The sequence below is a fragment of the Poecilia reticulata genome, chromosome 8, assembly GCF_904066995.2.
Source record: "Poecilia reticulata chromosome 8, P_reticulata-male-v2, whole genome shotgun sequence".
In the NCBI taxonomy this organism is placed as follows: domain Eukaryota; kingdom Metazoa; phylum Chordata; class Actinopteri; order Cyprinodontiformes; family Poeciliidae; genus Poecilia; species Poecilia reticulata.
In genome coordinates, this window is record NC_088837.1 from 5,617,559 (window position 1) to 5,644,171 (window position 26,613).

Below are 26,613 nucleotides of genomic sequence, written 5' to 3' on the forward strand. Positions count from 1 at the left end.
GCTTCCAGCAGCTGCTGCTGTTTGGGGAATGCCAATGCTGGTTTGCGTAAACGCGTCAGTGATATTGCCTGTTAGTAAATAACTATTTTTGAAATAAGACCTGTAATATTTTGACTGCATTTACTTGATGGAAAGTGGAAGTTTCCAGTGGCCACCATGGCTTTCGTGGCAGCTGACGGCAATAAATTTGGTGTTAATGGCAATAAAGTGATTCTGGTACTATAGTTCAATATTTAAAAAAAAAACAAGGTGTTACAGGTGGCTTATAGAAAAATCTGATTAAGACGCTGTGGCGTGACCTTTAACAAGCCGTTGCTATGGACAATTGAAAACTATTCTGCAGAGAATGGAGCCGAGTTTCTCCTCAGTGATGTAGAAGACTGTCAGGTTACGTCAAATGATTGATTACGTCAAGTTATTTTCACCAAGGGTGGCAGAACCAGCTATTAGGCATAGAGGACTTTCCACATCAAATCAGGTTCAGTGATAAAAATGTTTTAAAATATAATTATTTTAACCTCTCTTTATAGCTATTCTGGTTAATATTAAAATGTGTTTGAAACATTTAGATGTGCCAAAAGCGAAAAAGTTGAAGAAATCCATAACGTGGGCAAGTACTTTTCCACAGCATCATCTAATTTAGTGACCTAATCCTCGTCCTCCTCCTTGTTTGTCAGAGTTGGAATTTATTTACTGTCATCCAGTTCTTGCATGTTGCTATGATGTGTGTATTATTGGAGCCCAATTATCCAAGTGACAGGACGTACGTTCAAGGGAAGATTAATGACAAAGATGTGGCGGCCATACTTTCTTTTGAAACAAACATATGATGGCGGCGAGTACAAACATCAACAACCAGACCGCTCGACATCATCCAAGCCTATTCTCTCTCTCGCCAGCCTCTATTCAGAAGGAGATGTGCTCACCAACATCTGGATCTGCCTCAGGCGCAAGTCACGGAGGTTCGTGGTCAGCGCTCGAGTCGAGCCTCTCCCATTTCTTAAAGCTCTTCAGCTGCAGTTACAGAAGACGCTGTGTTTACGACGAGCGTGTCCGAGGCAGCAACAACCTCAGCTGCTCTGTGGGTTTTCACATCCATATTGTCTGGAGGGATTTTCAACTCTTTCCTGTTTATGTTTACACCTTGTCAGTGGAGATAAGACTCTAATCCTGCCAATACCAAGTCCCAGCCTGATGCTTCATTAATATATATTTACGTATGGAAGGAGTTAAAATAACAGATAATAGCTTTACTAAAAAGCTCATTGTGTTCAACCTTAACTTGTCAGTTTGGAAGAAGCCATTACTCCAAAGGCAAGAGAAAGATTGCAATCCGTGGATATTAGAAAATTATTCAAACTAATTTGAATAATAAATTGAGTTTAATGTGCTGCTTCTTAGCCAAGAAACGGTACATTTCCTGGAAATGTGATTGAATTGAAATGACTTATATAAAGATGTAAATTTTTGGATATATGTCCTGAAGTCTGACGAAACTAAAACTAAAGTTTCCAAAACGATTCGTTATATTTGAAAGCATAAACTTAGCTGTGCAACACCGTCCTAACTGTGAAGTACGGTGGTGGGAACATCATTCTGTGGGTGTTTTACAGGAGGAGGGTCTGGTGCGCTTCACAAAGCAGGTGTTGTTAAGAGGAAACCAACATAATGTTGAACTATGAAAGCTACATTTTAAGACATGGTGTTGGGCATAAAGTTCTGGAACAAACTAGTGAAAGGAGGCACAAAACATTTGACTAAAGTCAGATAATTTAAAGGCAATGCAACCGAAATATATATGAGGGAAAAAGAAAATTTCTCTCGATATTCTCACACTTAGCAAACAGGAACAATTTAGGAAAACCTATCTAGTCTAAAGCACAAAATCTGAGATCTAGTGTCGGTCTTCAATAAATTCTTCATCTTCAACAGCACTGCTAGCTGAGGTGCTAAGCTAACGTAAAATGTTAATTCTATTTTGATACGATCTGCTGATAATTCAGCAAATAGTAGAAATCAATGCAAATGGTCATGTTCTGCCAATAAAACTCACAATGTTCCTCTCTTGCTTTATAAACAAAGAAACTGCTTTAAACATTAGAATATGATGAGCTGTGTTTCAGCTGCTCTCTATGGGCAGGTCACATGAAAAAGACAGGATTTTAATAATAATAATAAAAAAGACTGACTGAAAAGAATGACTTGATTACTGTGCAAGATGAATAAAGGATGCGTTTTGAAAAAATGTCACAAATTGCATATTTTGCCAGTGAAGCAACTCAGAAAAACCAGAGGTTGGTATTTTATTCTTTGACTCCTGATACTGATTAGTTAAAAACACCAAAATCTAGATCTCAATCTTATACTTCGGATCTTATCATGACAGCCTTTCCTTCACCTTTGCATTTTATTAGCAAATCATAAAGCCATGTTAGTTTTGGGGAGCTTTTTTTCTTTTCTTTTGCGGCTTGTTTTTCTTACTGATTAATGTCTGTACACATGCGCAGTGAACAGTTTCTGTCTAGATCAGGTACTCCATGTAAAAAGTATAAAAACAAGCATAAACTAGTAAAATCATTCAACTGTAGACGTCGGGTACATGCTGCATTCATGAAGCCATCAGCATCAACATGTGAGATAAATACGGTTTGCAGCTGGACCAAGTTTCTGAACATAATATTTAGATCCTTTCGCACACTTTGCACTCCTTTTCGTGCTAGAAATGTTCACATGAAAAGCAGAAATAATGGAAACTCTCAGATGTCGGACTTTATCTTATGTCACATCCTGGGTAAATCTGTTGCAAAGTATGCGCTGGATACACAGGATGGGGGAATAAGCTGCTTCATAAACAACTGTGTTCACACACACACACACACACCGCTGCTCACACTGGGAGGGCGCTTAAAAACAGCACTAATAGGAAAAAGATGAGAGGGATCGCAGCGAGCTCTCCAAGGGAGGAGGAGGAGGAGGAGGAGGAGGAGGAGGAGGAGGAGGAGGAGGAGGAGGAGGAGGAGGAGGAGGAGGAGGAGGAGGACAGCAGCGATGTCGGCTCACACCAACAGCTCCAGGATCAGATAAACAATTTCCCAAAAGCTGTCTATTGTCAATCCTCGGTTTTATTTTTGTCCTCTTTCATGTGTATGATTTTTAAAATACTTTGACTAAATTTACACTTATGGTGTCTTGCAAAAGTGATCACTCCTTACAGTCTTTTAAGAGTTATTTTAATGGAAATGTGTGCAATAAATGTAGTTTAGAAAGTTTAAGTGGTGGAGAAAATGACACATGGTTTTATAAATGGCTTAAAGATAATCTGAAAAGTGTGACTTCTATTTGTGTTCAGTCACTTGGAGACTATATATTTTTTATCTGCAGCAAATTGTTCTTAAAAGCAATGTCCATACAAGAATGGAGGCAGAGGCATGTAGCCAGATATCTGGGAAAACATAAAACCTTTATTTATTATCGCTAAAAACGATCCCAACCACAGTGGAGGTTTGAGAAAATTCTGTATTTGTGTTTGCGTGTGTAGCTGGAAAAATTGAGATTTATGATCCCTTACATTACAATCTGCGACAAAAGAATGCAACAGTCTGTCCACATACTTGCTTTGATTCTTAATCAACATTGTCTTGTGTTGTATTAACTTTATATTCTAAATATTCTAATTCAACCTTTATATCCATGGACACAAGTGAACTTCCTGGCGCCATGTTTAATTTATAACAGGAAGTTGTGGTTGTTCTGAAGCAATATGATTGGTTGACGTAGGTTTTAGCTTTGCACTACACTGCCCCCTATGGGGTTCAGCATGTTATATATATATATATATATATATATATATATTTTTTTTTTTTTACAATCTAGAGGAGACGTTCGCTTTTATAAAGGCCCAACTGCATGGGTACAAAACATAAAATTTTGTATCCACTATCACCCTAAAAATATACTTTTGCTCATTCAGATTTCTGTCTGTTAATATCATTTTTTAAGTCTTACCACAAATTCTTAGTTGCATTTAGGTATTGATTTTTAAAGTTTAAATGTGCGATATATCAGCATTAACATCGAGTTTTGGTCAATGTTTTTACATTTTTTTAATTCAGTAATTAATAATTTAGGCCTAGACTGTTATAGAACTGTTGGTTTTTGATTTTGTGTTAAAGAAGAAACATCGTTCAGCCATTTTTTGTTCTTGTCATACAGCCACAAATTATATGCGTTCTTTTCATAACGATATTGCATTAATCTGATGTTCCATACAAGAAAATTCATACCTCTCTTTGTAAAAGTATTTTTCTTTGCCCTAAAACCCAAACTTAGCTACAAATGTTGCTTCTTTAACAATAAGAAGCAACATTCTAAATAGATGATTTCAGAGTGTAAGTGTGTACTGGATTTTACACACTGCACATTAAAGTGCATTAAAGTAGAGGGCTGAGCCCCCTTAATTTAAAGGCACTACTTTCTGATTCCCTTTAAATGTATCTGCAGATGTTCATATTTTCAATGCATTTTTTGTGGCTCTATTTCAAAAAATCTCGTATTTTTGTGTGTGTGTTTTTAGTTGCTTCTCTATACAAACTCAACATTTCAGTCAGATAGAAGAAGAAACATCAGAAAAGTGTTCCAGCCATCCTCCATGCCGCCATCATCCCCGTCGCAGTGATACAGTAACATTTCTGTGGAAACCGGCCGGCAGCAACTGAGAACCGCCTGGTGCGCCTCAGGAAAAAGTGTGTCATCATGTTTGTTTTTCCTACGCGATGCTGTCTTTTTCCAGCCCATGGTGTGCGATAATAATAATAATAATAATAGTAATAAATGAAATAAAATAAAATAAAAAAATACCGCGGTGTCCGACTTCTCCCGCCGGACGAGCCCGCGCGCAGAAAAACCGAACAAGCGGGGAACCGCGATGCGAGTGAGGAGGAAGAAAAGCAGGGGAAGTTATATGGTGTGAGTTAATGCTCGCTCCCTCGAGTGTTTGTGCAGATTTCGGCTCCGATAATGTACACAAACACAAATTAAGTCCCAGCCCTCATCCCTGGTGGGTTCCTGTGTCCCAGAGGTGCCACTGGCAGTCGGCCTTCATTTCTGCTTCTTTCCCCGGCAAAACTTTCCCCGCTTTAAAAAAAAAAAAACCCCAACAACAACAAAAAACCCTCCAATGATCCCAACTCCATCTCTCTTTCTCTCTCCATCTTCTGCCTGATGTGCATCTACTAAGACTGAATAATATTTGGACAGGTGTTCTCCCATATACATTCACTTCAAGGGGTTCTGGTTTGGTTCACTTGCATGGGGGGAAACAAAGCGGCGGATCCTGACGGGTCTGGACTCTGCTGCACGTGTAATCCCTGACAATAAAAAACTGTTTAGCACCAATTTTCCTTTACTTTTAAGACATTCTCTTTTCTCCCTCCCGCCACCCAGCCCCGCTGCAGACAAGAGGAGGCCACATCTGGAAGACAGATGTATTCCCATTCACTCACTCACTCACTCACTCTCTCTTTCTCCCACCCCTCCCCTCCCTCTGCCTCCGCTCGCTTTTCTGGGGGGGAACATGAGAGCTGAGCTAATTCTCTCCCTCCCGCCCGGACCGGACCACCCACATTCGGAAACGCCTAGCTGTTCTTGAGGCGGAGGCCGCCCGGCAGCTCGCAGAGGCCCCGAGCGAACAAGAGAGATGTAAAGGACGGCTTGTGACGGAGGGTTTTTAGCAGAGTATCAATTACGTCAGTGTCAAGGCTGTAAGTCATCGCGGTGGAAGAGGGAGAGAGTCTGGGAGGCAGCAGGGACACTTTTAGTTCGGTGCTGCTAGCGGTGTCGGTACATATATGATGGGTTTTTCTTAACAAATATAACCTGATAAAAAAAATCAAAGGTAACCACAGAGTCATAGTCAAGAGTTGTTAAAACAGCAGCTTTTTATTTGCTTGGTAAGTAGTAAACAATCACAGTGAACTCACACGTAAAGAGCACCGCCGCCATCTTGTGGATAATTCTCGGTATCGCCTCCTGAGGAAGGTTTTAAAAGTAACGACGGCGTATTAGAGCCACTGTAGTTAAAGAAGGAGTCAATTTCCGCCAGAAAATTCTGAAATTTTGGAAGATACTCTCAGAAATGTATTAAAAAAAAAAAAAACCTTGGACATTTCTGAGGTCCATATGTCGAACATCTTCAGCTTGTCGACTTTTGGAGCTCAGAGATGTAAATTTTTCTTGAAATTTTCTGAGACCAATTTAAAAGTTTTCGAGTTATTTTGGCGAAGATTTACTACTTTCCCCCCTAAAATAGCGCCAGTGTGCCGTCGTATTACGAAGTATTCATTTACCTTGAACTTTTTCATGCTTCAACTACTGTACCACTGCCGAGTGGCGTACGATTTCGACTTTATCGCTATTATTAGCGACTTTTTCCGACTATAAAGAGGAAAGATAATGGTATCTGCCAGAGCTAGAGTGGAATGGTTTTCTTGTGTTAGACTGATCTATGTCACATATGGGTGCTTAACACAAAAGCATGTAAAACATTCTATTTATTCTTTCCACTTTGAATAAGTGGAAGGAGATCAAAACATACTGAAAGTTGAAGCAGTAATGTCAGAATAATAACACAGGGGTGTGAATACTTTTCTCAAGTAAACATAAAGTGTTTAAATAGCAGTAAACAAGGCAGTTTAAGGCACAGCAGTCAAGGAAAATTAGTGATATTTGGGCAAATTATAGCGAAAAAAAAAAATAAAAATCTTCAAGTATGTGATCTTTTCGTCCAGCCAAGTTTCACTGCATGTATACTTTATTATTCCTAAATCAACGGCAAAACAGTAAATATGATCCCATCTTAGCTTAGCTGCAAAGATGAAACGACATCATTAATAAATGCAAACATCCTGAGCAGAAACAAACTGCTGCATGCTTCAAAAACACCTTTTAGTAGCTGGGAATGTATCTGGAGAAGAGGTTCTTTTTCCTAGATATTTTCTGTTTAAATTCGATTTATGATAGTCAGTATTTACAGAAATAAATTTAGGATGCGTATGTCGAAGGGTTTTGGGTCATAGTGGGAAAAACCCTCAGAGAAAGGCAGCTTTATAGATAGAAATGAGAATTTTTCCCAGTTTAATATGGAGTAAGTTAACCAAGCAATCGAAACAGTACGTCAAACAAAGTCGTTATTTTAAACAATAAACTCCAGCCAGCAGGATTTGTTTAAACCTAAAGTGTTCTCTAGGTCAACAGTGATCAGGGTTAAAAAAATACTTCAACATTTCCTAAATATGAACTAATATCTCATCACATCTCCACAAAAGGAGCTGAGTTATAAATAACCCAGAGTGATGATACTTGGTTCACGTATTTTCTGAGGATATTGATGCATAGAAAGTATTCAGACCTCCAGAACTTTTTCCAAGTTGTCACGTTGCGACCAAAGATCGGTGATCGGCCAGAAAACTGCCATCAGTGCACCGCTACTGATTACCCACAGACAGTTAAGGATGTTAATTGTACTTTCTACTGATCTGTCATCAAGCTGAAAAAAATGGCTGTTCTAGTGAGTAGTGTCTCCAGATTTAGAGATTTTTTTTTTTTTTCTGATTTGCAGCTACATTCCTTAACACAGTTGTCCCCGGTTTGACTCCCAGCCCCAAGCCACCCGTCTGTCCAGGTACTAATTCATAAAGGCCCCCTGTGCCACCAAACCCAAACCATGACACCTCCAACCATAATCTGATGCGAAACTATAGATTTTAGATCATATTTATGCAGAAACCCCTTTTCAACTGTGAAGCTGAGTCTTTTAACACACGTTGCCCAGTAAGCGCATAGTTGAGTAACACAGAGCTACATATAACTGAATCAATCTAACCAAGTATGTTTGGTTTAGTTTCTAGTCCAGATATCTTAATACACTTAAAATAAGAGAAGACTAAATTACAAGTACATTATCGGCAAGATACGGTTTGTTTTAAGCCAATAGTTTCTTAATATTGCTGAAAAGTTCTAGTTCCACTGGCAAATTATTTCACTAATAAGACAATTTTTGTGAAATAATGTGCCAGTGGAACTAGATGTTTTCATCGCCATTGAGAAATGATTGACTTAAAACAAACTTTTATCTCTTGATAAAAAAAGTGACTTGTAAGTTAGTTTTGTTTTATTTCAAGTAAGATTTTGTGATTTTGCAGTTCAGCTATTTGTAGCTCCGTTAGCAGTGAATTTGCATATTTGTTTTAATATTGCCCCTCATTTAGTTTTTTCCGTTTTCCTTCTGCTCACTTCGGTAGCCACAGACCCCACAGTGGCCCCCACCGTGCCGCCCATGGACCCCCCAACGAACAGGCCCACCAGGGCCCCGAACAGAGCCTCCACTCTCACCAGACTGGGCAGCCACCTGACCCAGCCCACCAGCTTCTCCCATAAGCCCCGCAGAAGCGACGGAGGGGCAGAGGAGGGCGAGACGCTCTTATCGTCAGAGGGGAAAACATCATTCAGACTCAAATCGAAATCGCCGGTGCTCCTCTCCGCCTCTTCTCTGACCGCTTCCATTTCTTCCTCCGCCACTTCCTGCTGCGAGTCGGACGGCGAAGAGTTGGCGCTCCGCTGCCGGATGATCTCCTTCTGCCGCTGCCTCACCCGGTCCTCTGCCTCCCGGTACAGAGGGCAGCTCAGGTGTTTGCCTCCGCTCTCCTTCACCACCTGCTCCACCTTCTCCAGCAGCTCCTCCACAGCCCGGCCTTCCCCTGCCGCTGCGCCGCCGCCGCCGCTCTCCAGCGTGTGGTAGCGGTCGCCGCACCTCTCCACCAGCTGCCGGAGGTCTTTGCGCCACGTGACGACGTACTGCTCCAGGGTCTCGTCCTCTCCCAGCTCCTCCGTGTGCGTGAAGAGAATGACGGTGTGCTGGCTGACGGCGGCGGGGCCGAACAGCTTCGCCAGGGCGTCCAGCGCCATCAACTCATCACCTGCGGGCTCATTCACCGGGACGCAGAGCAGGAAGGCGTGGGGCCCGGGGCTGGACGAGGCGATGAGGGAGGAAATGTGGGTCCTGCGCTTTTCTGGGCTGCATGCGGAGGCGTACCAGTCTGGACTGGAGACCACAACGACCTACAGGGAGGCAGACAGAGAGAGAGAGAGAGTGGCAGCACGGTGGTTCTGGAGCTAAACACCATATGGGAGCCAGAGTTATATGTCCTGGCAATAAGCTAAATTACCAGGACATTAAAATATCCCAGTAAAATATGTAGTGTTTTATTGGGATTTTAGGAAACAAATAGATTTTAGGAAACACTACAAAAACAATATTTTACCAAGAATTTTCAGTCTGGTTTCTAGTGCAAATATTTTTTTAGGCAAAAAATAACGTAAAAGTAACTTTTCAGCAAGATACAGGAGCTTGTTTTAAGTCAATAGTTCTTGATTAAAAAAGTTACACAACAGAGGTCTACAAAAAGTAGACCATATTGCACTAAAAGTGAAAGAGTTGGTTATGGCAAAAATATCGATACCAAGTCTGTATTAGTATCGGATCAATACTGATAAGATCAATACTTTAGCTTCAGATTCCCTCATGAAATGTTTTATTTTTGTAAGAGTTTTGTAAGAGTTTCTAGACTCCTATAAATAAAATTTTGCTTTGTTTTGGCCTCAAATCTTACATATATTTTTACCTTTTATTTAGAAAACAATGCACACAAATGTGCTTCTTTTTTCTCTATTGATTCTGTTTATAATGCATATATGTTATTAAAGTGTTTTGTAGACACCTATCAGCTTTATCTAAATTATGTTCTAGGTTTAGACAAAATTATTCAAGTAAAACCCAACAAAAACCAGGTCAAATGTTTGATGATAGATCATAAATAATAAGTATTGGTATTGGCGAAAACATCCCTGTATTTGTTTGGTATCGGTTTGCGCGATACTGGCCCCGGAAATACTTGGTGTCGGATTGATTTTCAAATATGGAGTAGCTACTGCACACCTCCACTAAAACTATTCACAGACAAGTCTTTAAAACATGAAATTTACTTTTGCTTTCAGTGATATGATCAGATTTGTCTCCATCCAGTCCTACCTGCCTGCCCGCAGCCTCTCCTCTGTGTTTGGTACATTCCTGAGCTCCGGCGTCCCGCTGGCTCTCCTCCAGGCCCAGGATGGAGCAGACTGCGGTTCTGTTCCCCGGCTTGATCGGGCCCAGAACCACCAGCCTCAGCTCTGCAAAGAAATGGCCGACACCCAGGCTTTATTATAATCAGTTGTTTATGTCTCCAGCTGAGCATGAAGTACTTATCAAGTTTCTCTCGACTCACTAACCGAATTCCCACATGCAGGCGGACAATAACACAAGATAATCTTGTTTATCTTTGCGCTCGGTGTGTTTCTATAGAGTGTGTGTGTGTGTGTGTGTGTGTGTGTGTGTGTGTGTGTGTGTGTGTGTGTGTGTGTGTGTGTGTCAACAACTCGTCTGCCCAGAATCACGCTGAATTTTCCAAGAAGTGGCAGCGCCCTTTGCAAGCTGCCGTCTTGCCTCGTCAAGTATCGCAAAAAAAAGAAAAACCGAAAAGACGCAGCGGAGCCGCAGCAAGCCGCGCCCACCCCCTCGCTCTTCCGCTTGTTATGATCATCATTCATATATCTCACTGCTGCAGCACCGTATGAAACAGCAGGGCTCTCTGCCTTACCGGACTGTGTTCCGGATGCTGCCATCTCTGCTCCTCCTCGCCGCTGTTGTCAGCGTTAGATCACACTTCCTCATTCCTGCCGGCTGAGTCAGGCTGGACTCCAGAGGTGAACAGCAGCTCCATCCAGAGGAGACGCCAGAGCTCTGCTCAAATGAACCTGAATATGACTGCGAAGTTGGGTTATTTTAGCGATTCAGTTCAAAATGTGAAACTATGTGTGTATTATATCCAGGCATAGAAAAAGCGAGCGGAATTTGTTCTGGGTGGGTCCCTTTTTTCTGCAACACCAACACCACTAACAGGGTTTTAACTAACTTTTACTCAGGATTAAACATAAATGTATGACGGCCTAGTGGAGCCATAAAACATCAGGGGAACATGTCAATTCTGGCAAAAAAACTCAAATTTAGAAATTAATTTAAGAAATGTTCAAGAAAAAAAAGGGAAATTTCTGAGCTAGAATTTTTTTTAAAGAAGAAACTGCTTGAAATGTTTGTTTTTTTTTTGATTAATCTCAGAAAATTTCTAGAAGACTTGGAAATTGATGAGATTCAAAACGACAGAATGTGCGACTTTTAGAAACTTTTGAGTTTCAAAAGTCCAACATTTTTAACTTCTGAAACTGTCACTACATCTCAGATTAATCTCAAAATTTTAGTTTTCTCCTCTCAAATTTTGGACTTTTCAAACTCAGAAATATCCTTGTTTTTTTATAGAACATTTCTGGGATTAGTGTTAAAAAGTTATGGTTTTTGTTTTTCCTCTCTTGGCAACCCCAATATGTCATCATAGAAATGAGACCATAAGAACAAAAATGTTTTTTTTTTAAATTATTTTAATGCTTGTAATAATTTAGAAATTAAAGTCAAATCATATTTTGAGTAAGCTATATATTTCAATAACATATATTGGACATCAGTCGCAGAATTGATACGGAATTGAAATCGTATCACTGATTTTGAGAAACATCGTGTCATCTAAACAAATGAAAATATCGCGTTATAGAAAAAATATTTTTCTGAATGTATGGTGTATGGACATATTTTTAAATAGACAAATCTGTATTAAAAGCTACATTTTTCATTACTTATTTAATATAATTTTCTAAGAAATCAAAGTTTGGGTTTTTATCAGCTGTAGGTCATAATCATCAAATTGCACAGCAATAAACAATATGCATTACTCTGTACAATAAATATGAATATTTTGAGAATTTTCTTTTGTAAATATTTTGATCTCTGGAAAGTATTTTAAAAGCAAGTGACTCAGAAACACACCCACGTCTCTGAAACGGTTTAATGTTGCCTTGTTGCTCAGTTTTAAACTGAAAACCCTGGAAAAGCTCTTCATTTGGATGAAGTTGCACCAAGAGTTGCGTTTTTGTCCAACATTTCCTCAATGTCTGAACAGTGAGAACTCAAAAGCTGCACACACTTTTAAAATGACTTCAGTATAAAACAAGTACTTTAAACACGGTCAATATTCACATGTGGGAAATATTTCCTAGAGTGATGAGCAGAAAAAACGCATTGAATTTTTACATGAATAAGTAGGAAGAAAAAAAAACCCAACACAATCATACAATTGGAATCCTATTATGAGAAAACACTCCCTTTCATTCAACACAGCTCGTTTCATTCAAGCGCTCATAAAACAGACAGACAGCAAAACATGTACAATAAAAAGGTCTCATTTAAAAACAGCAATTACAAAGTTAGGAGACATCATCTAAAAAAATACACTTTAAAAACACGTCAAAACTAGAAATATCTAGATTTCCCGATGCCAAGCAGTGGCTTAAGTTAAACTTTGAGGGTTTGTAAAAGCATCGGAGTTTGGTTGCTCCAGTTCCGGATCCTCACAGTCCGGGCATGATGTAGGCGATGTTGTCCAAGGTGTTTGACTGACAGGGGGGAAGAAAAGAAGAAAGGATTTTAGGAAGCAGAACATTTATGTAAACGCAGAGACAGTAGTTCAGGATTGTGGAGAAGAAGAAGCAAAATTATGATTTCATTTTCAAACCGTTTACTAATAAAAAAAAAAATTTAAAAAAAAGGAAAAGTGTTCCATGACTCTCCATGACCTTCGATATAACTTTCCATGACCCAAGTATGACGGGTTCAGAAAAAAAAGTGTATGACTGAAAAACTGAACCCCACCAAGTTGAACTATAGCGAACATGTAAAAGTGCAGGCAGATGGGGAGGAAACATAAATGGCAAAAATGACAGGTATGAATTGAAAAATGTCAATATATTGACTGAGGAATCACCTGATGACAATGTCAATACATAAACAAAAACACATTAGCAGTAATGCAAACAAGATTGTACAGAACCGACCGGTGTGGCACATATATAAATTAATATTGTTTTGTGTTTTATGTGTAATTTACTCGCTCTGTTTTTGGGGTGAGATCAGAAAGATTTGATCATTTTGGTTATAAAAACAGGGAGTAAATTATTCATCACCAGTCACAGTTTGACATAGTTGCCAATAGGGAGCGGTATCGCTTGCTAGGCGATAACCGTTGCTAAGACGGATGTTTGTAACCGCTGTGTAGCGGTTACAGTAGGCAACTGTGACTGTGTGGTAGAGTAGTCGTCTTGCGATCAGAAGGTTGTAGGTTCGATTCCAGCTTCCTCCTGCCACTTGTCGATGTGCCCTGGGGCAAGGCACTTAACCCCAAATTGCCTACCGAGCTGCGTATCGGTGTATAAATGTGTGAGCGTTTGTGAGTGCGAATGGATGAATGTGACTCTAGTGTAAAGTGTTTTGAGTGGTCAAAATGATTGGATAAAGCGCTATACAAGTTCAGTCCATTTACCATTTAGCGATCCAGTAACATAATTGATAGTAAATCGGCTCGTTCGTAAACGTCACATCACTAAAATCATCAAATTATTAATCTCAGTACGTGAACTAAATAAATAAAACAAATTTTCATTATTTAAAAAAAGAAATCCTTACCAGGACGTTTCGAGGGCATCCGTTTAGCTGCGGTATCTGCGCTGTGAGGCACGTCAACGGGCCGAGCGCACACAAGATGGAGTCCAGAAGAACGGACAAACTCCCAGACACTGCCACCATCCCCTACGAACAACACACCGTCACTCACGAGCTTTATTGATTTACAATCGCACGTTTAGATTTTCCTTCTATGTTTAATAACTTGCGACGCAGAAGCTCACTTCTGTTTCTTGCAGCCGGTGGCCGATGAGCGACAGGGACTCCCCCAGCAGCTGCAGGTGAGCCGCCGCGTCGATGGGGTCGACGTCCGGCACCCGGGCCGGGGACAGCGACATGGTGCCGGGCGTTCTGGTTGGCGACACCAGGCCCGCCGCCGTTCCTACGACTGATGGGGAAAACCGCAATTTAGACACGAAAACAACTAGACCACACAGCAAGGAGGGAAAAAGGAAATGCATTTCCTGCATATATGTAGTGGGAATGCTACAGGCTGGATGTCTCTGCTGAAAATGCTAAAGAGCTGTTGAGTGAAAATAAAAGGAAATGCCAGAAAAGCAAACATCTGCTTGAGAAACAGCATAAGTAGGTTGGTTTTACAGGTTTAAGTATCAACCCAGTACGGCAGACTTTTTAATCAAACTGACTAAAAAGCGTGTCCACAAGATGTTTGAACACTCAAAGAGGCAACTTCTTGTTTTCATCATTCTTGTTCTAAACCGTCAAGCATGATTGTTCCAGGTCTCTGGACCCATTTCAACTTTCTCCTCATTGTTCCATTGACCAAACTAATGTAACGTCTTACAGCCAGGTGTCTTATGTTGGAAACACTAAGTCGGCGTTTCCAACTGAAACAAAAACAGAAAAAAAACTTAAGAACAAATATGTAAATATTCCAAAATTAGAAAAGTTGAAAATAGCAGAAATGAAAGCTGGATGAAAGAGTCTTTTACAGGATTTCTGCAGGTTTCACCAGCACAAGTTAAGACTTTATAAGACCATTAAGAATTAAATTTAAGCCAGAAATATATAAATGATAACCATATCATTATATAGCAGTCAACAGTGAAGATGAACGCTGTCCAGTCAGCTGATGATAAATATACTTTACCCATGACGGACACACTAAAGCTAGCTAGCAAGGGTATATAGGGTTGCAGCTAGTTAGCGGTAGCCACAACTACCTCGAGTGACAGAAAGGAATGATCATCTTTACGCATTATTATTACAGACAGAAAAATCCCATTAGAAAAAAATAACATCCATCCATCCATCCATTTTCTGCCGCTTATCCGGGGTCGGGTCGTGGGGCAGCAGCTTCAGAAAGGAGGCCCAGACTTCCCTCTCCACAGCCACCTCTTCCAGCTCCTCCTCGGGAATCCCAAGGCGTTCCCAGGCCAGCCGAGAGACATAGTCCCTCCAGTGTGTCTTGGGTCTTCCCCGAGGCCTCCTCCCAGTGGGACGTGCCCGGAACACCTCACCAGGGAGGCGTCCAGGAGGCATCCTGACCAGGTGCCTGAGCCACCTCAACTGGCTCCTCTCGACGTGGAGGAGCAGCGGCTCTACTCTGAGTCCCTCCCGGATGACCGAGCTTCTCACCCTATCTCTAAGGGAGAGCCCAGCCACCCTGCGGAGGAAAACCATTTCGGCTGCTTGTACCCGTGATCTCATCTATGGTCATGACCCAAAGCTCATGACCATAGATGATGGTGGGAACGTAGATCGACCGGTAAATTGAGAGCTTCGCTTTTTGACTCAGCTCTCTCTTCACCACGACGGACCGGTGAAGAAAAAATAACATGACTAAATAGTTCGGCTACGACTAAATTTAAGACCTGTAATTACATACTTAAGGCCAACTTGCGTGAATTTAAGACATTTTAAGGCCTTAACTTTGATAAGGTTGCGCCGACACTTTGTTTTACTATTTGAATAGTTAAAACAATCCCAAAAATGACAGAAGCTACAGAATATTTAGTAGCATCCCCTGTTAGCTACAAGGCAAAGCTCCCAGGTACCTTTGGTTTTGCTGTCGCTGGAGGACTTCTGCTTCACAGTGGTGGCCTCGGCTTTGTTCTGTTTGTGTTGCAGATACTGGGCCTTCTGCCTCCACACCTGAGATTCAAGCAGAACCGGTAAACAGTCCGTCACAATTCAAAACTTTCCCACATTCAGAGATTTTACTCCTCCCTGGCCCATTTTAAAAAACAGACATCATTCATTTATGGCATCTAAATGAGACTTTAAAACTAAATCCAACCCCAGATTGAATATTTAAACCAAATAGGAAATTAATACTTATCCAGACCAGAAAAAATACTTCAGTTTCCTCATAATGCGTTCAAAAACTCACTAGTTTGTCTTTCTCAGGCATGGCCTTCCACACCTCGGCCAGCTTCTTGCTTAGCTCTCCAAAATCTGCAGATTACACACACAGCATTGCTACGAGAGCTTTCAGGTCAACATGAGAGAATAATGTCCATTTACCCACCTAAACCTGGATGCTCTGCGTTTATGTTTACCCTGTACTCTTTACAAAACACCTGATACGCTGTCGTTGTCTTCTTCTTGGTCTACAAGAACAAAACAAAAAAAGAAAAAGCACCCAATAAGAGGACAGGAAGTAGAAAAAAAAACATAAGAAACAAAAACTGAAATGAAACCTTTTCTTTATCCTTCTCGTGTTTGTCTCTGTCTTTATCCTCTTTCTTCTTCTTCTTCTCTGTCGTTCCGTCATGGCCTTGGTGGTGGGGAGTGATGGGTTTGCTCATGGCGTACATCGGCCCGACGGCACTATGGCTGACAGTAGGATGGGAGTGACTGTGGCTTCTCGACGATTCTGGGGAAAATGGCACAAAGAGGAAGACATTACAGGGTTTTAGACGGAGCACACCCCACACTCTGTTTTTGCTTCTGGTCAGCCATGAAGCATGAATGGTTATCATGCGTTTCCATAGCAAACGGTAACCGAGGCGGCTGCAGTCAGATAGGAAAGCATTGCGGTTTGCTGCTCTGCTGCATCCATTTACATCAGAACTGAGAAGATATCCCAGGACAGGAAGTGCCTTCACAGCACTGAGAGTTTGCTCACCTGTCAGTTTTTTCCTTTCAGCTGTCATTCCTTATCATTGCGGGTTAATGTTTAACCCAGGAATGCTGTACATGACGTCAAATGGCTGTTTTTATTGGTGGAATGGAGGCATTCCAGCATGAGAAAAGTGAGATACAATCACAAAAACAGAGAGAGTGAACAGTGAACTCACCTCCAAAACTTTTGCTGTGCTTCTTGTCCTTTCCACTTTTGTCCTTGTCTCTGTCCTTCTCCTTGTCTTTCTTCTTCTTGCTTTTCTTGCTCTTCTTCTTCTTTTTGGACATGTGCGTATATGAATCGTCTATGATCAGCTCCCCAGCCTCCAGTTCTCCACCAGATGATGAGCTATCGTCTCCCACGCCTCCTCCGTAATGACCTGATGAGGAGAGGAATCAGCATTTAGAAGAAAACTAACCAAACATGGCAGTGACTGCATACTGCAGACTAGAAGGAGCAGATCTGATTTAATATCATATCTGGAACAGGGACGCACCGATCAGATTTTTTCACTACCGATACCTGAGGATATCTGAGGTTTGGTATCAGACAATTTCGATACAATACAGAAAGTTTACTTACTTAAGCCAATTCTATAAAGTTCTGACCTGTAATACCAGCAGCAAAGTCGTTCAGCTTAAACACATTTTAAAATCGATTCTGGAGCATTTTGAATCAAATCAGAATTTCCAAGATTAGGAATTGTGATTTTTTTATTTTTTTGCACCTCGACTCGATGGAGCTACCCATGAATCAGACTCATTGGGGAATTTGTTCCCAACATGTGGACCGATGCAGGTGTTACTCTGGGATCGGTGCATCTCGAATCTGGAAACATTTACGTTTTTTTTTTGTTTTTTTTACCTTCCACCTCCACCTCCTTCCCCACCACGGGCAGCGGCTCTCTGCTCTGCGCCGCCTTCTTCTTGGGCGACTTGGTCGGCTGCATCCTGTCTCTGTCCTTCTCCTTCTTCACGCTGACCTTGGACGGGTGCGGCGTCACCGGGAAGCTCTCGGGCTCCTCCTTCTCCGGCGACATGATGAGCTTCATCTTCAGCCCGTCGGCCTCGCGTAGCGTCAGCGGCTCCTCTTTGGGAGCGCCGCCGTGGAACAGGGACGACTTGGACGAGGAGGAGGAAGAGGAGTGCTTCTTGAAGGACGACGACGACGACGACAGAGACATGGGGCGGGAGTGCGACGAAGAGTGGCTCCCTTTGCTCCCGCCGCCGCTGCCCTCGCGTTTGCGGTCCTTGGAGGAATGCGAGGAGAACGTTGGGTAGGAAGGCTTCTTGTGCAGGTGGGGGCTGGGGTCGGAGCCCGTCGCCATGGGGGAGGTGATGGCCTGCAGGAGGCCCATCGCCGTGTCCGCCGGGTGAGACGAGGAAGGGGAGGACAGAGGTGGAGAGCGCTCTGCTGACTTATGCTTCTTCTTATGAGGAGGCGGGCCTAAACCGTCGTGATCTGACGGAGAAATGACAGTTATTCAAGATATTTGCCAAAGTGAAACATTATTATGCGTTTTCCAGCCACATAGTGTCATTTTCCAGCATAATCAAGTGACTATGGTAACTTCAGTTGTAAAAAAAAACCTATTTCTTATCAAATATGACCTAAAAGAAATTTCACTTTGTAATTTAAATGCCTTGAATTTGGGCCTCTGTCTCTTTAAGAAGCTCCTGCTCTTTCTCAAACTCCGCCTTCAGGAAATCATCACATCATGGCTCCTCTATTAACCCTTTAACAACATTTTTACCAGCGCTGGACCAAGAAGTGTATGACTGGAAACGGCAAGAGAAACTTCGTCCTGGAAGGCGGAGCTAAATCCACCCAGGTGTTTTACCCAGCTGAATGGTTGCCATGGAAAATTAAAGGATTTCTCAATCAAGGTAACCCCCCTTTGGTGTGTTTTTGTGGGGGAATGACATCATAACATGATGTAAAGCGCAAAAAAGTTGGTTTTACACAATACTGCCCCTTTAAGGCACATTATCACACTACACTATGAATTTCATATATAGATATATTAACACAAAACAGTGCATAAATGTAGTGATTGATGAAAATCATACAGCTTTCTTTTTTTTAACCAATAAAAATCTAAAAAGTGCTGCACCCTTCTGAAGTTACTATGGAGGTGGAAGTAGCATGCTGTGGGGACACTTTTGGACGCTGACAGAAGAAAAACTACACATACAATAAGTCGCACTTTTTTTCCACAGTTTGGCTGATCTTGTGACTTACATGATTTTTTTCTCTTCATGAGGCATTTTTAACGGATGTGACTTACAGTCCAGAAAATACTGTAATTTTAATTAGAATTAAAATAACAGCAGAAATTCTCAAGCACCCTAATCACACAGCCAAAGCTACAATGAAAGGATTTAGACGGTAATGATCATGTGTTGGACCATTACCATCCATTCCTGGCCATTCCACTTTGACTGGAATGGCCCAGTCAAAGTCCTAAATCCCTAAATCCAATTAAAATCTACAGCAAGACATAAAAAGTGAGGTTCAAAAAAGGCCTTCAATTCATTTTGCATGAGCTTGTATCATTTTGCAAACCAGAATGCAAAAAACAAAAAAAAATCTTCATTCATCAAAGTTTTATCCTCTCACCTCGGTAATAGTGGTCGTCACTGTGCTTCTTCTTCTTCTTGTGCAGGTCTCCTCCCAGCATGAAAAGCTCTGAATCCTAATTTGAACAGATGCAACACATTTTACACTACTGTAATCACCATTAGCATAAACTTACAGTGTGTGAAGACAAATCCCTTACCTTTGGGCGTTTCTTGGAGGACTTTCGTACTTCTGCAGCGATCTCTTCTTCCTCTCGCAACAGATCCTTGTAGGATCTCCTCTTCTCCCTCTGACTACGCCCAGCAACGAGGCCCCCGTCTGCCCCCATCTCTAAAATATGACATTTATTTGTCTAAAAATGCTTTAGAAAAGGCAGAAATGCCTTGTATTCATTTTCCCATCATTGCTTAAGACATTCTCCTACAGCATGATGGTGCTGCCATCACATCTGAAACACAATGGAGAGTGATATAACTAATTTCTTTACCCTTTAACTCCTCATATGCCATGGCTTCCTCTTGGTCAGCTCTTTTTCTTGTTTTGGGATGTAGGCAGCCCTGAAATTAGCATAAGGACCTGTCAAATAAAAAAAAGGAACCTAAAGTCAACTTAGAGTGAAACCAGTTCAGAGTGGAAAAGGTTCTGTCATTACCTTGCGTGAATTCCAGACAGACTCCAACCAGGAAGATCAAGGAACAAACTCAAAGTGCGACTAACTCAGGAAAAATATTAGCATTGGGATTATAAATGAAAAATCCGTCATTCATTAAGCCGGTAACAAACTGTAAGCTAAACTAATTCCCGCCTCCTTTCGTTAATATACACAAACACACCCCCTTCCTTTTCACTTAGACCCTCCACAGCCAGCACATTCCAGTCTTGTGTCTCTCTACGCCAGTTCGCAGTCAACTGACCGGTGACGGCGACTCAGGAAACACTGAGGCTTTGCCTAAAAGCTAGGCCGCGCTCGCTGGAAAGTGGACTACAAAACGCGGCGGACATGCATTCACCCCTTTTATACCTTTATCATCTATTGCTCAGTAACACATGTATATTACAAGCACTGAAACGTGAAAAAACCCGCGTTTGTTCAGTCTTACTACCTCAACGGAGACCTCCAATTTACGCGGGTCCATTCGCCATCTTTATTGTCGGCAAAACAATTCGTCTGAAAGAGGCGTGGCTTTTGCTGACGCAGCCAATAAGCGTGGGAGAAATGTGAAACTTTTACATTTACATCCGCTAATGTTCCTTCGCTACTTTTGGTTAGTAATGAATGACACCGTAGTATTTTCGTTTATTACCCAGGTAACAAAATATTTTCATAAGAATATTAGTTTGAATAAAACTGTCAAAGATAGAAACAATCATAGTCAATGTACTGATTTATTGGTTCATAATGAATTTCAAATATTCTTTACAACACAGTTCACAAAGAGTCATTATGCTCACTTTAAAAAAAAGAAATAAGGCAATAAAACAAAGACACTTTGACACGAAAATAAGATAACACCAGTTAAACTGTCAACCCATTGCATTCTGTAATTATCACAGTATATTTAATGAGTAGAAGGCAAAAAGAGAACACGTAAATCAGTCCACACAGTAAAGTCATAGTTCCACCAGACTTTAGAGTTTTTTTCCCCCGTTGTTTAAAAGTTGAACGACATTTTATCAGAGATGCACCAAAAACTGGTGAGCAGAATTAACAAGACGTGTCCAGCCAAGCAATACGACCAAACTTAAAATTCAACCTTTTTTTTCCCAAGGTTAGCCGACCACGCCAACAGGTCATGCTATCAACCCTCTTCAGAAAATCTTACAGCAAGCATCATCCGCAAGAAATACACACTGACATTGATCATGTTAGTAATGCTAACCGCACTAACTACTGGCATAGGACGTGAAAACGGCTTAAAACGTCTTTTTTTAAACAATAATGGCTTCCTGTTTAGCTGCGGAGCTGAGTGACTCCACTGCTCTCTCCGTTTCTTTTACACACAGACCCAATGCGTTGTTGGCTCTGGTTCTAACAGAACTGCGTAATGAGTGACTTCTTGAGATTCATGTACATAGTTACAGTAAATGTATAAATAATTTAATAATTTGACATATCTGGCATTTAATTAAAGTTAGGTTTTTTTCTCTCATTCAAACACTACGTTGGAAACAGTTGATATTTATACTGAATGCAGATTCCTTGCGGGAAAAAATTATATCTTTCATGGCAAACTTTGACATACATTTTGAAGTGTGCTTAAAAAAAAGTGAGTTATCACATATGCAGAAAATTCAGCTGTATTCAGTGTTTTTTTTTTACTTTACAATAAACATTTTACGCAGACAGATATATTTTTAATTTATTCAAACCTTGTAATAAATATAGTACTGGATAGTAATAGATATTGTAAAGGTAGGTCAAACCTGACATGTTTATCTGATACTTAACACTTTTTTTCTAGAATTTAAAGGTCAGAGTATTTTACCCATAATATCAGTGGTTTTATATCAAGTGAGCAACTTGACAAAACCCATTTAGAAAACTTCATAAGATACATTGTTGTTAACGCTTTTGTTTTTGTCCTGGTTAAAATAAAATCTGATGTCTGCAGCAGTCCCTTCAATAAATACTGACAGCCAATCCCAGTGCGACGGTTGGATCTGTGGCCTCGTACTCGGCTACGAGTATTGTCTGTACTCGTAGCCGAATACAGACAATTTGAGGCTCTGCATATTTAAAAAGGAGCTGCATGTCGGCTCTGTGTGCAGTTAATCTTCTACCTAGCATCCAGGTTCTGCTTCTGTAGACTAAGCGATGTAAAACTGGCCAGTAAATCAGTCACTTCGTCCACCTGAGAGAGAAAACAGAAAAGTAAAGCTGTTTAAAAGTTTCATTGTGAACAGAGTTAAATGAAAAACACCTGACGACCGTCTAGCTCACCTGCTCTCTGGTGCGTGTGTGCTGCAGCTGTGTTGAAATGTGCTCCAGTCTTTCCTTCGCCTCACTTTGGCCCATTAGGTTCAGGTACTCTCTGAGCATCTGGATAATCTGCAGGGGGGAAAACGGCAGGTGAAACCACGTCGGTCGCTATCGGCGACACGTTGGGAGCGATGCGAGCGAGCCGAGCCGAGGCCCCGAACTGATTTCATACCTGGGTGACTTCCCCTCGGAGGGTCTCCAAGCTGCGCGATTCTCCTTCCTGCAGAATGTTGAGCTTGGAGCGCGCCAGGTGCAGCGGGGTCCGGCCTGCGCGGTCCAGGGCGTCCACGCGAGCTCCTGAAGAGAAACGACAAAGAAAGAAAAACCTTATAATTTCAGGCATAAAAAAGAAGTTTATCAACTTACTTTGAAAATCCACCTAAATTCTGACAAACATTTTACAGTCTTTAAATTACCTAAAATGTCATTTTAGCAAGATGAGATTACATGTTTGAAGAAAAACAAGTTTAGAACAAGCTTTAGCAAAACTTATAGCATCTGTGCTATAAGTTGATTGTGCTATTTTATAGCACAATCAAACAACTGTGGTAACTTCAGTTGTTATAAAAATGCAATAAATTATAAAATAAAGTAAAGTAAAATAAATTTCACTTGATAACTTAACACCTTGAAATTGGGTCTCTATCTCTTTAAGGATCTCCTGCTCCTTCTGAAACTCCACCTTCAGGATGTCATCACAACATGGCTCCTCTATTAACCCCCTAACAACGTTTAACTAGCTGGTATAATGAGCTCAGCAGTTCCACCAGGTGTTTGCCAATTCCTGCAGACTAGTCTGAAAGAGCTGAACAGAGGAGGGCTGCTCTGAGGCAGAAGATGGCAAGTGGAGGAGGAGTTTCATCCTGGAAGGCGGGGCTAGATCCATCAAGACGTTAAAGGATTTCTTAAACATTCATGAAAAAAAGAAAAAAGTCAAGGCCACATTCCAGGTATGGTTTTGATGAGGGAATAACTTGATGTAAAGCTAATAAAAAATAAAAAAAAAGTTTATTTTACACAACACTGGCCCTTTAAATAGAGTTTTCCAAGTTTGTGAAAATGATTATTGATTATTGTTTACTGTTGTTTGTTCATTTTTGCTGTTTTAGTTTTTGGCGGTTTATTAGTTTTCATTTTAGCTAGTAGTTCAGTTGAATGCTACTAGCCTAGTGAGTTTATGTATTAATGTGCTTTAACTGGAAGGCTGAATCATTTTAGAAAATAAGCTCTTATATTTTGCACGTACAACTAGCTGTTCGAAAATCATCGGTGCGGAACTTGAATCCTTCATCTATTGTATTCAATACCTAAGCCTCATCAGGCAGGTATTCATTCTTTAGTAATACTCATCCAAGTTACTATCTTTGTTAATAATTGCCTGTGGCGTTTATAAATAGTTATTCATAACCAAACGTATTGTTGTACAACAGTGAGCAGTGATAATAATAAAGTCAAAACTCAAACATGTAAGTTTTCTACAAAACGTCTCACCTGATCTCAGCAGGGTGGTGATTACAGGCACGTGGTTGGTACAGGCCGCTGCAGGGACACACCATGAAATGGGCAGAAGTTGAAAATGAAAAAAAAAAAAAAAGCTACGAAATACGTAAGGTTTACAGCAATATAACTGAAGCATAGCTTTGGGCTATTATGTGCAGGTTGACCTTTCAGAAATGCAGCTTAGTAAAAACCAGAGTCCAGCATTTTCAGCCACACTATCTCCAGTTTTCACAGGTCAGGAGGTGCGGAGTTGGTCTTACCCAGGTGCAGGGGGGTATTTCCCAGGCTGTCTCTCTGGTTGGGGTCGGCACCATAACTCAACAACAGCTGCACTAAAGCAAGACGAGAATATCTGACATTCAACGTCATGTTTGAAAGGTGGACGACGTGTTAGAATTAATGTAGGTAGGAAATAAAGGAGAGAAAATTTCCACTAAAAAACTTGAGATTAATCTCAGAAATATTTGAGGAAAAGAAGAAAATTTCTGAGCTTGAAAAGTCGGAAATGTTTGACTTGATCTCATTTTTTTTTTTGTTTATCATAGCAAGTTTTTGACTTTGTAAACTCAAAAACTTCCAGGTTTTTTATAGTAAATTATTGAGATTAACCTCTAAATTTCTTTTTGTTTCACGCATGTTTCTGGCTTTGTAAACTCAGAAAATCCCAAGTGTTTTTTTTTTCTAGAAAATTTCTAAGATTTATTGAAAAAAATAAAAAGTTTGTTTTTTTTAGCAAATTTTTGACTTTTCAAAATCACATATCTCCAAGTTTTTTCCTAGAAGATTTTTTTAGATGTCAGAGTTTTTTCTAGCAAATCTCCAACTTTTCAAACTCAAAAATGTCCAGTTATTTTTTTTAGTAAATTCCTGAGATTAATATCAAAACTTTCTGGGGTTTTTTCTAGTAAATTTTTGACTTTTCTTTTTTTTTATATATCTGCAATGGCCCTAACATGTCGTCGTGGTTACCAGCTGCCAGTAACATACCGATGCTGTCGTTGCCATTGCAGGATGAGAAGTGAAGCGCCGTCCGGCCCTTGTCGTCTGCAGCACATGGGTCGATGTCATCCTGCAGGAGCTTTCGCACTTTAAAAAAAAACATAAAACACACAGGAGAAAAACCCGGAATCATTTCTTTTGATTCCGAACCTTTGAACTGTGTCACCTGGTCACACAGACCTGTGTCTATGTCGTTGCTGTTGGCAGCTTCCCTCAGTCTTTTAGCAGCTGTGGAAAAACATGGACAGAATTATGATTTCACCAACAGCCTAATTTACAAAACGTAGTGTTATTTATGTAGATCTACATGTAAATTAATGCAATAATAAAGACATACAAATTTTTTTTATTATTTCCAAGCAACATTTTACTTTTTAAAAATGTATTCTGTACAGATAACATACTAATTACTTTTATCTCCAATGTAATATTTCTCAGCTTTAATGCTAATATGTAGTGTAAGTTTTTGATATGGTCAATGTGGCTCTCTGCCCGTGGCAACGTTTTCTGTTACTGACTTGCAGGGGGCTGAAGTTAGTGTCTGATTCACAGCAGTAAAGGGCTATTTCAATGTTTTTGAATGTATTTTGACATAAATCTTACATGTATGCGCTGGTTAAACTTAAACTAAGTACCGGTAGTTCAACACTAAGCCCAGATTCTGCAACAATTTAAGATTAAGAAAACTTTTATTCTAAATGGAGCGACACAAAACATTGGCACTTAAACCTTTAAGTTTAAGTAAAGGTTAACTTTTACTTAAGTACCAAAGTTAAGTACCAACTTTGATACTTAAATTATACATTGTACCTTCTTATTGCCAGTATTATTTATTATTCTGTTACTTCCTTCTTTTTGATTATATGACTATTTTCTGAAATTTTTTTAAGCTCTCAAATGAACAACAATGTTTATTTATTTTTTTTGTCCCTGTACACGAATATTGCAAAGTGACAGCTGAAGACATGATTGGATTTGTTTAGTCTGAATGTGTCGTCTGGTATTTATTGCATCATTTATAGATTTTTGTTATGTGGATGCTAAGAATTTTGAATTCAGGTCCGTTTCGGACTGGACGGTCCCTCTTACCGTAAATGTCTTTCCCAATGGGACCCAGGTTCCGCACGGCTCGCTGGTGTCTCCTGGCCCTGCTCCCCGCTATCTTCCCCAGCCTGCTCGATTCGGCGACCGTGTCGAACTCACCTCGCCCCGGCTCCCACAAAAGGTGCAGGTACCTGAGCTCTGTGTCGTCTCTGGATCCGATTCGACCCAGCACCATTTTGCCTTCCCCTATCCCACTGATCCCGAACCCCACAGATGCTGCTGCCGCTTCTGCGCCCAAGTCCTCCATCCTTTCTGCGGAGCTCCGCGGCTCCGCACCCGCCGCTTCCCGGGTCTCACCTCCGGCTCCGTATCCAAGCATGCATTCCCCGTCGGAGATGGCTCGGTCATTTTCCGAAACAACGACAGACCTCCATCCGTCCATGTTTTTTGTTGTTGTTTTTTCCCCCCCCTGTTACATAGGTAGCTCAGTTTATAATAGTGTATCCTTACAAGTTCTGCCAGCCAGCGCTCGGGAGGAAACACGGCTCTCAATAGAATTTGGAGGCAGCCATTATAAGTCTGGGAGACATTGCATGAATAGTCATGAACTGTCTTACAAAAGCAGTCCCGTCATATCTTAAGTTCAACTATTAAAACAAAACCTTCAACCAAGATGTCAGCTATTTTACAATTTATATGTCGTTGTGTCAAAGTAGTTACAGAGACAGCTATTGGACAATGATTAGCTTCAAAGATCTAACAACC

The 26,613-nt window shown here is 40.8% G+C and overlaps 3 protein-coding genes across 7 annotated transcripts; all 3 read right to left on the reverse strand.

Moving 5' to 3' along the window:
* Nucleotides 1-5,918: 5,918 nt before the first annotated feature.
* Nucleotides 5,919-10,836, reverse strand: LOC145552465 (GTPase IMAP family member 7). Of its 2 annotated transcripts, none has more exons than XM_081609697.1 (3): nt 10,692-10,836; nt 10,085-10,224; nt 5,919-9,114 (listed from the first exon to the last, which is right to left on the reverse strand). In XM_081609697.1, exons 1-3 carry the CDS (start codon nt 10,714-10,716, stop codon nt 8,257-8,259), a joined length of 1,023 nt encoding a protein of 340 aa, XP_081465823.1. In that variant the 5' UTR covers nt 10,717-10,836; the 3' UTR covers nt 5,919-8,256. The 2 variants fall into 2 exon arrangements, with proteins under 2 accessions (XP_081465823.1, XP_081465824.1); XM_081609698.1 differs by lacking the exon at nt 10,692-10,836 and adding an exon at nt 10,324-10,628.
* Nucleotides 10,837-11,973: 1,137 nt separating this feature from the next.
* hmgxb4a (HMG box domain containing 4a) lies at nt 11,974-20,566 on the reverse strand. Of its 3 annotated transcripts, none has more exons than XM_008415437.3 (13): nt 20,429-20,566; nt 19,813-19,882; nt 19,525-19,655; nt 19,365-19,440; nt 17,610-18,206; nt 16,921-17,124; nt 16,321-16,496; nt 16,149-16,230; nt 16,011-16,075; nt 15,676-15,772; nt 13,882-14,045; nt 13,661-13,783; nt 11,974-12,594 (listed from the first exon to the last, which is right to left on the reverse strand). In XM_008415437.3, exons 1-13 carry the CDS (start codon nt 20,459-20,461, stop codon nt 12,550-12,552), a joined length of 1,863 nt encoding a protein of 620 aa, XP_008413659.1. In that variant the 5' UTR covers nt 20,462-20,566; the 3' UTR covers nt 11,974-12,549. The 3 variants fall into 3 exon arrangements, with proteins under 3 accessions (XP_008413659.1, XP_008413661.1, XP_008413660.1); XM_008415439.3 differs by having other exon boundaries at nt 19,978-20,504; XM_008415438.3 differs by having other exon boundaries at nt 19,813-19,901; nt 19,978-20,504.
* A 126-nt stretch (nt 20,567-20,692) lies between these two features.
* Nucleotides 20,693-26,597, reverse strand: ankrd54 (ankyrin repeat domain 54). Of its 2 annotated transcripts, none has more exons than XR_534213.3 (8): nt 25,894-26,597; nt 24,985-25,032; nt 24,793-24,891; nt 24,066-24,132; nt 23,797-23,844; nt 22,478-22,602; nt 22,267-22,374; nt 20,693-22,177 (listed from the first exon to the last, which is right to left on the reverse strand). XR_534213.3 is itself a non-coding variant. In XM_008415440.3 (8 exons), exons 1-8 carry the CDS (start codon nt 26,288-26,290, stop codon nt 22,103-22,105), a joined length of 972 nt encoding a protein of 323 aa, XP_008413662.1. In that variant the 5' UTR covers nt 26,291-26,589; the 3' UTR covers nt 20,693-22,102. The 2 variants fall into 2 exon arrangements, 1 of the variants encoding a protein (XP_008413662.1); XM_008415440.3 differs by having other exon boundaries at nt 24,066-24,137; nt 25,894-26,589.
* Between the last annotated feature and the right edge of the window lie 16 nt (nt 26,598-26,613).

Coding starts and splice junctions, on each gene's coding strand:
- LOC145552465 (XM_081609697.1), bottom strand. CDS start 10,716: ATGGCAGCATCCGGAACACAGTCCG. Junction 10,225..10,691: donor AGCATCCGGAACACAGTCCG/GTAAGGCAGAGA, acceptor ATTTCTTTGCAG/AGCTGAGGCTGGTGGTTCTG. Junction 9,115..10,084: donor GAGAGGCTGCGGGCAGGCAG/GTAGGACTGGAT, acceptor GCCTCCCTGTAG/GTCGTTGTGGTCTCCAGTCC.
- hmgxb4a (XM_008415437.3), bottom strand. CDS start 20,461: ATGGACCCGCGTAAATTGGAGGTCTCCGTTGAG. Junction 18,207..19,364: donor TGACGACCACTATTACCGAG/GTGAGAGGATAA, acceptor TTTCTCCGTCAG/ATCACGACGGTTTAGGCCCG. Junction 17,125..17,609: donor GAAGGAGGTGGAGGTGGAAG/GTAAAAAAAACA, acceptor TCTCCTCATCAG/GTCATTACGGAGGAGGCGTG.
- ankrd54 (XM_008415440.3), bottom strand. CDS start 26,290: ATGGACGGATGGAGGTCTGTCGTTGTTTCGGAAAATGACCGAGCCATC. Junction 24,138..24,792: donor CAATGGCAACGACAGCATCG/GTATGTTACTGG, acceptor GTCTTGCTTTAG/TGCAGCTGTTGTTGAGTTAT. Junction 22,375..22,477: donor TCCGAGGGGAAGTCACCCAG/GTATGAAATCAG, acceptor TCCCCCCTGCAG/ATTATCCAGATGCTCAGAGA.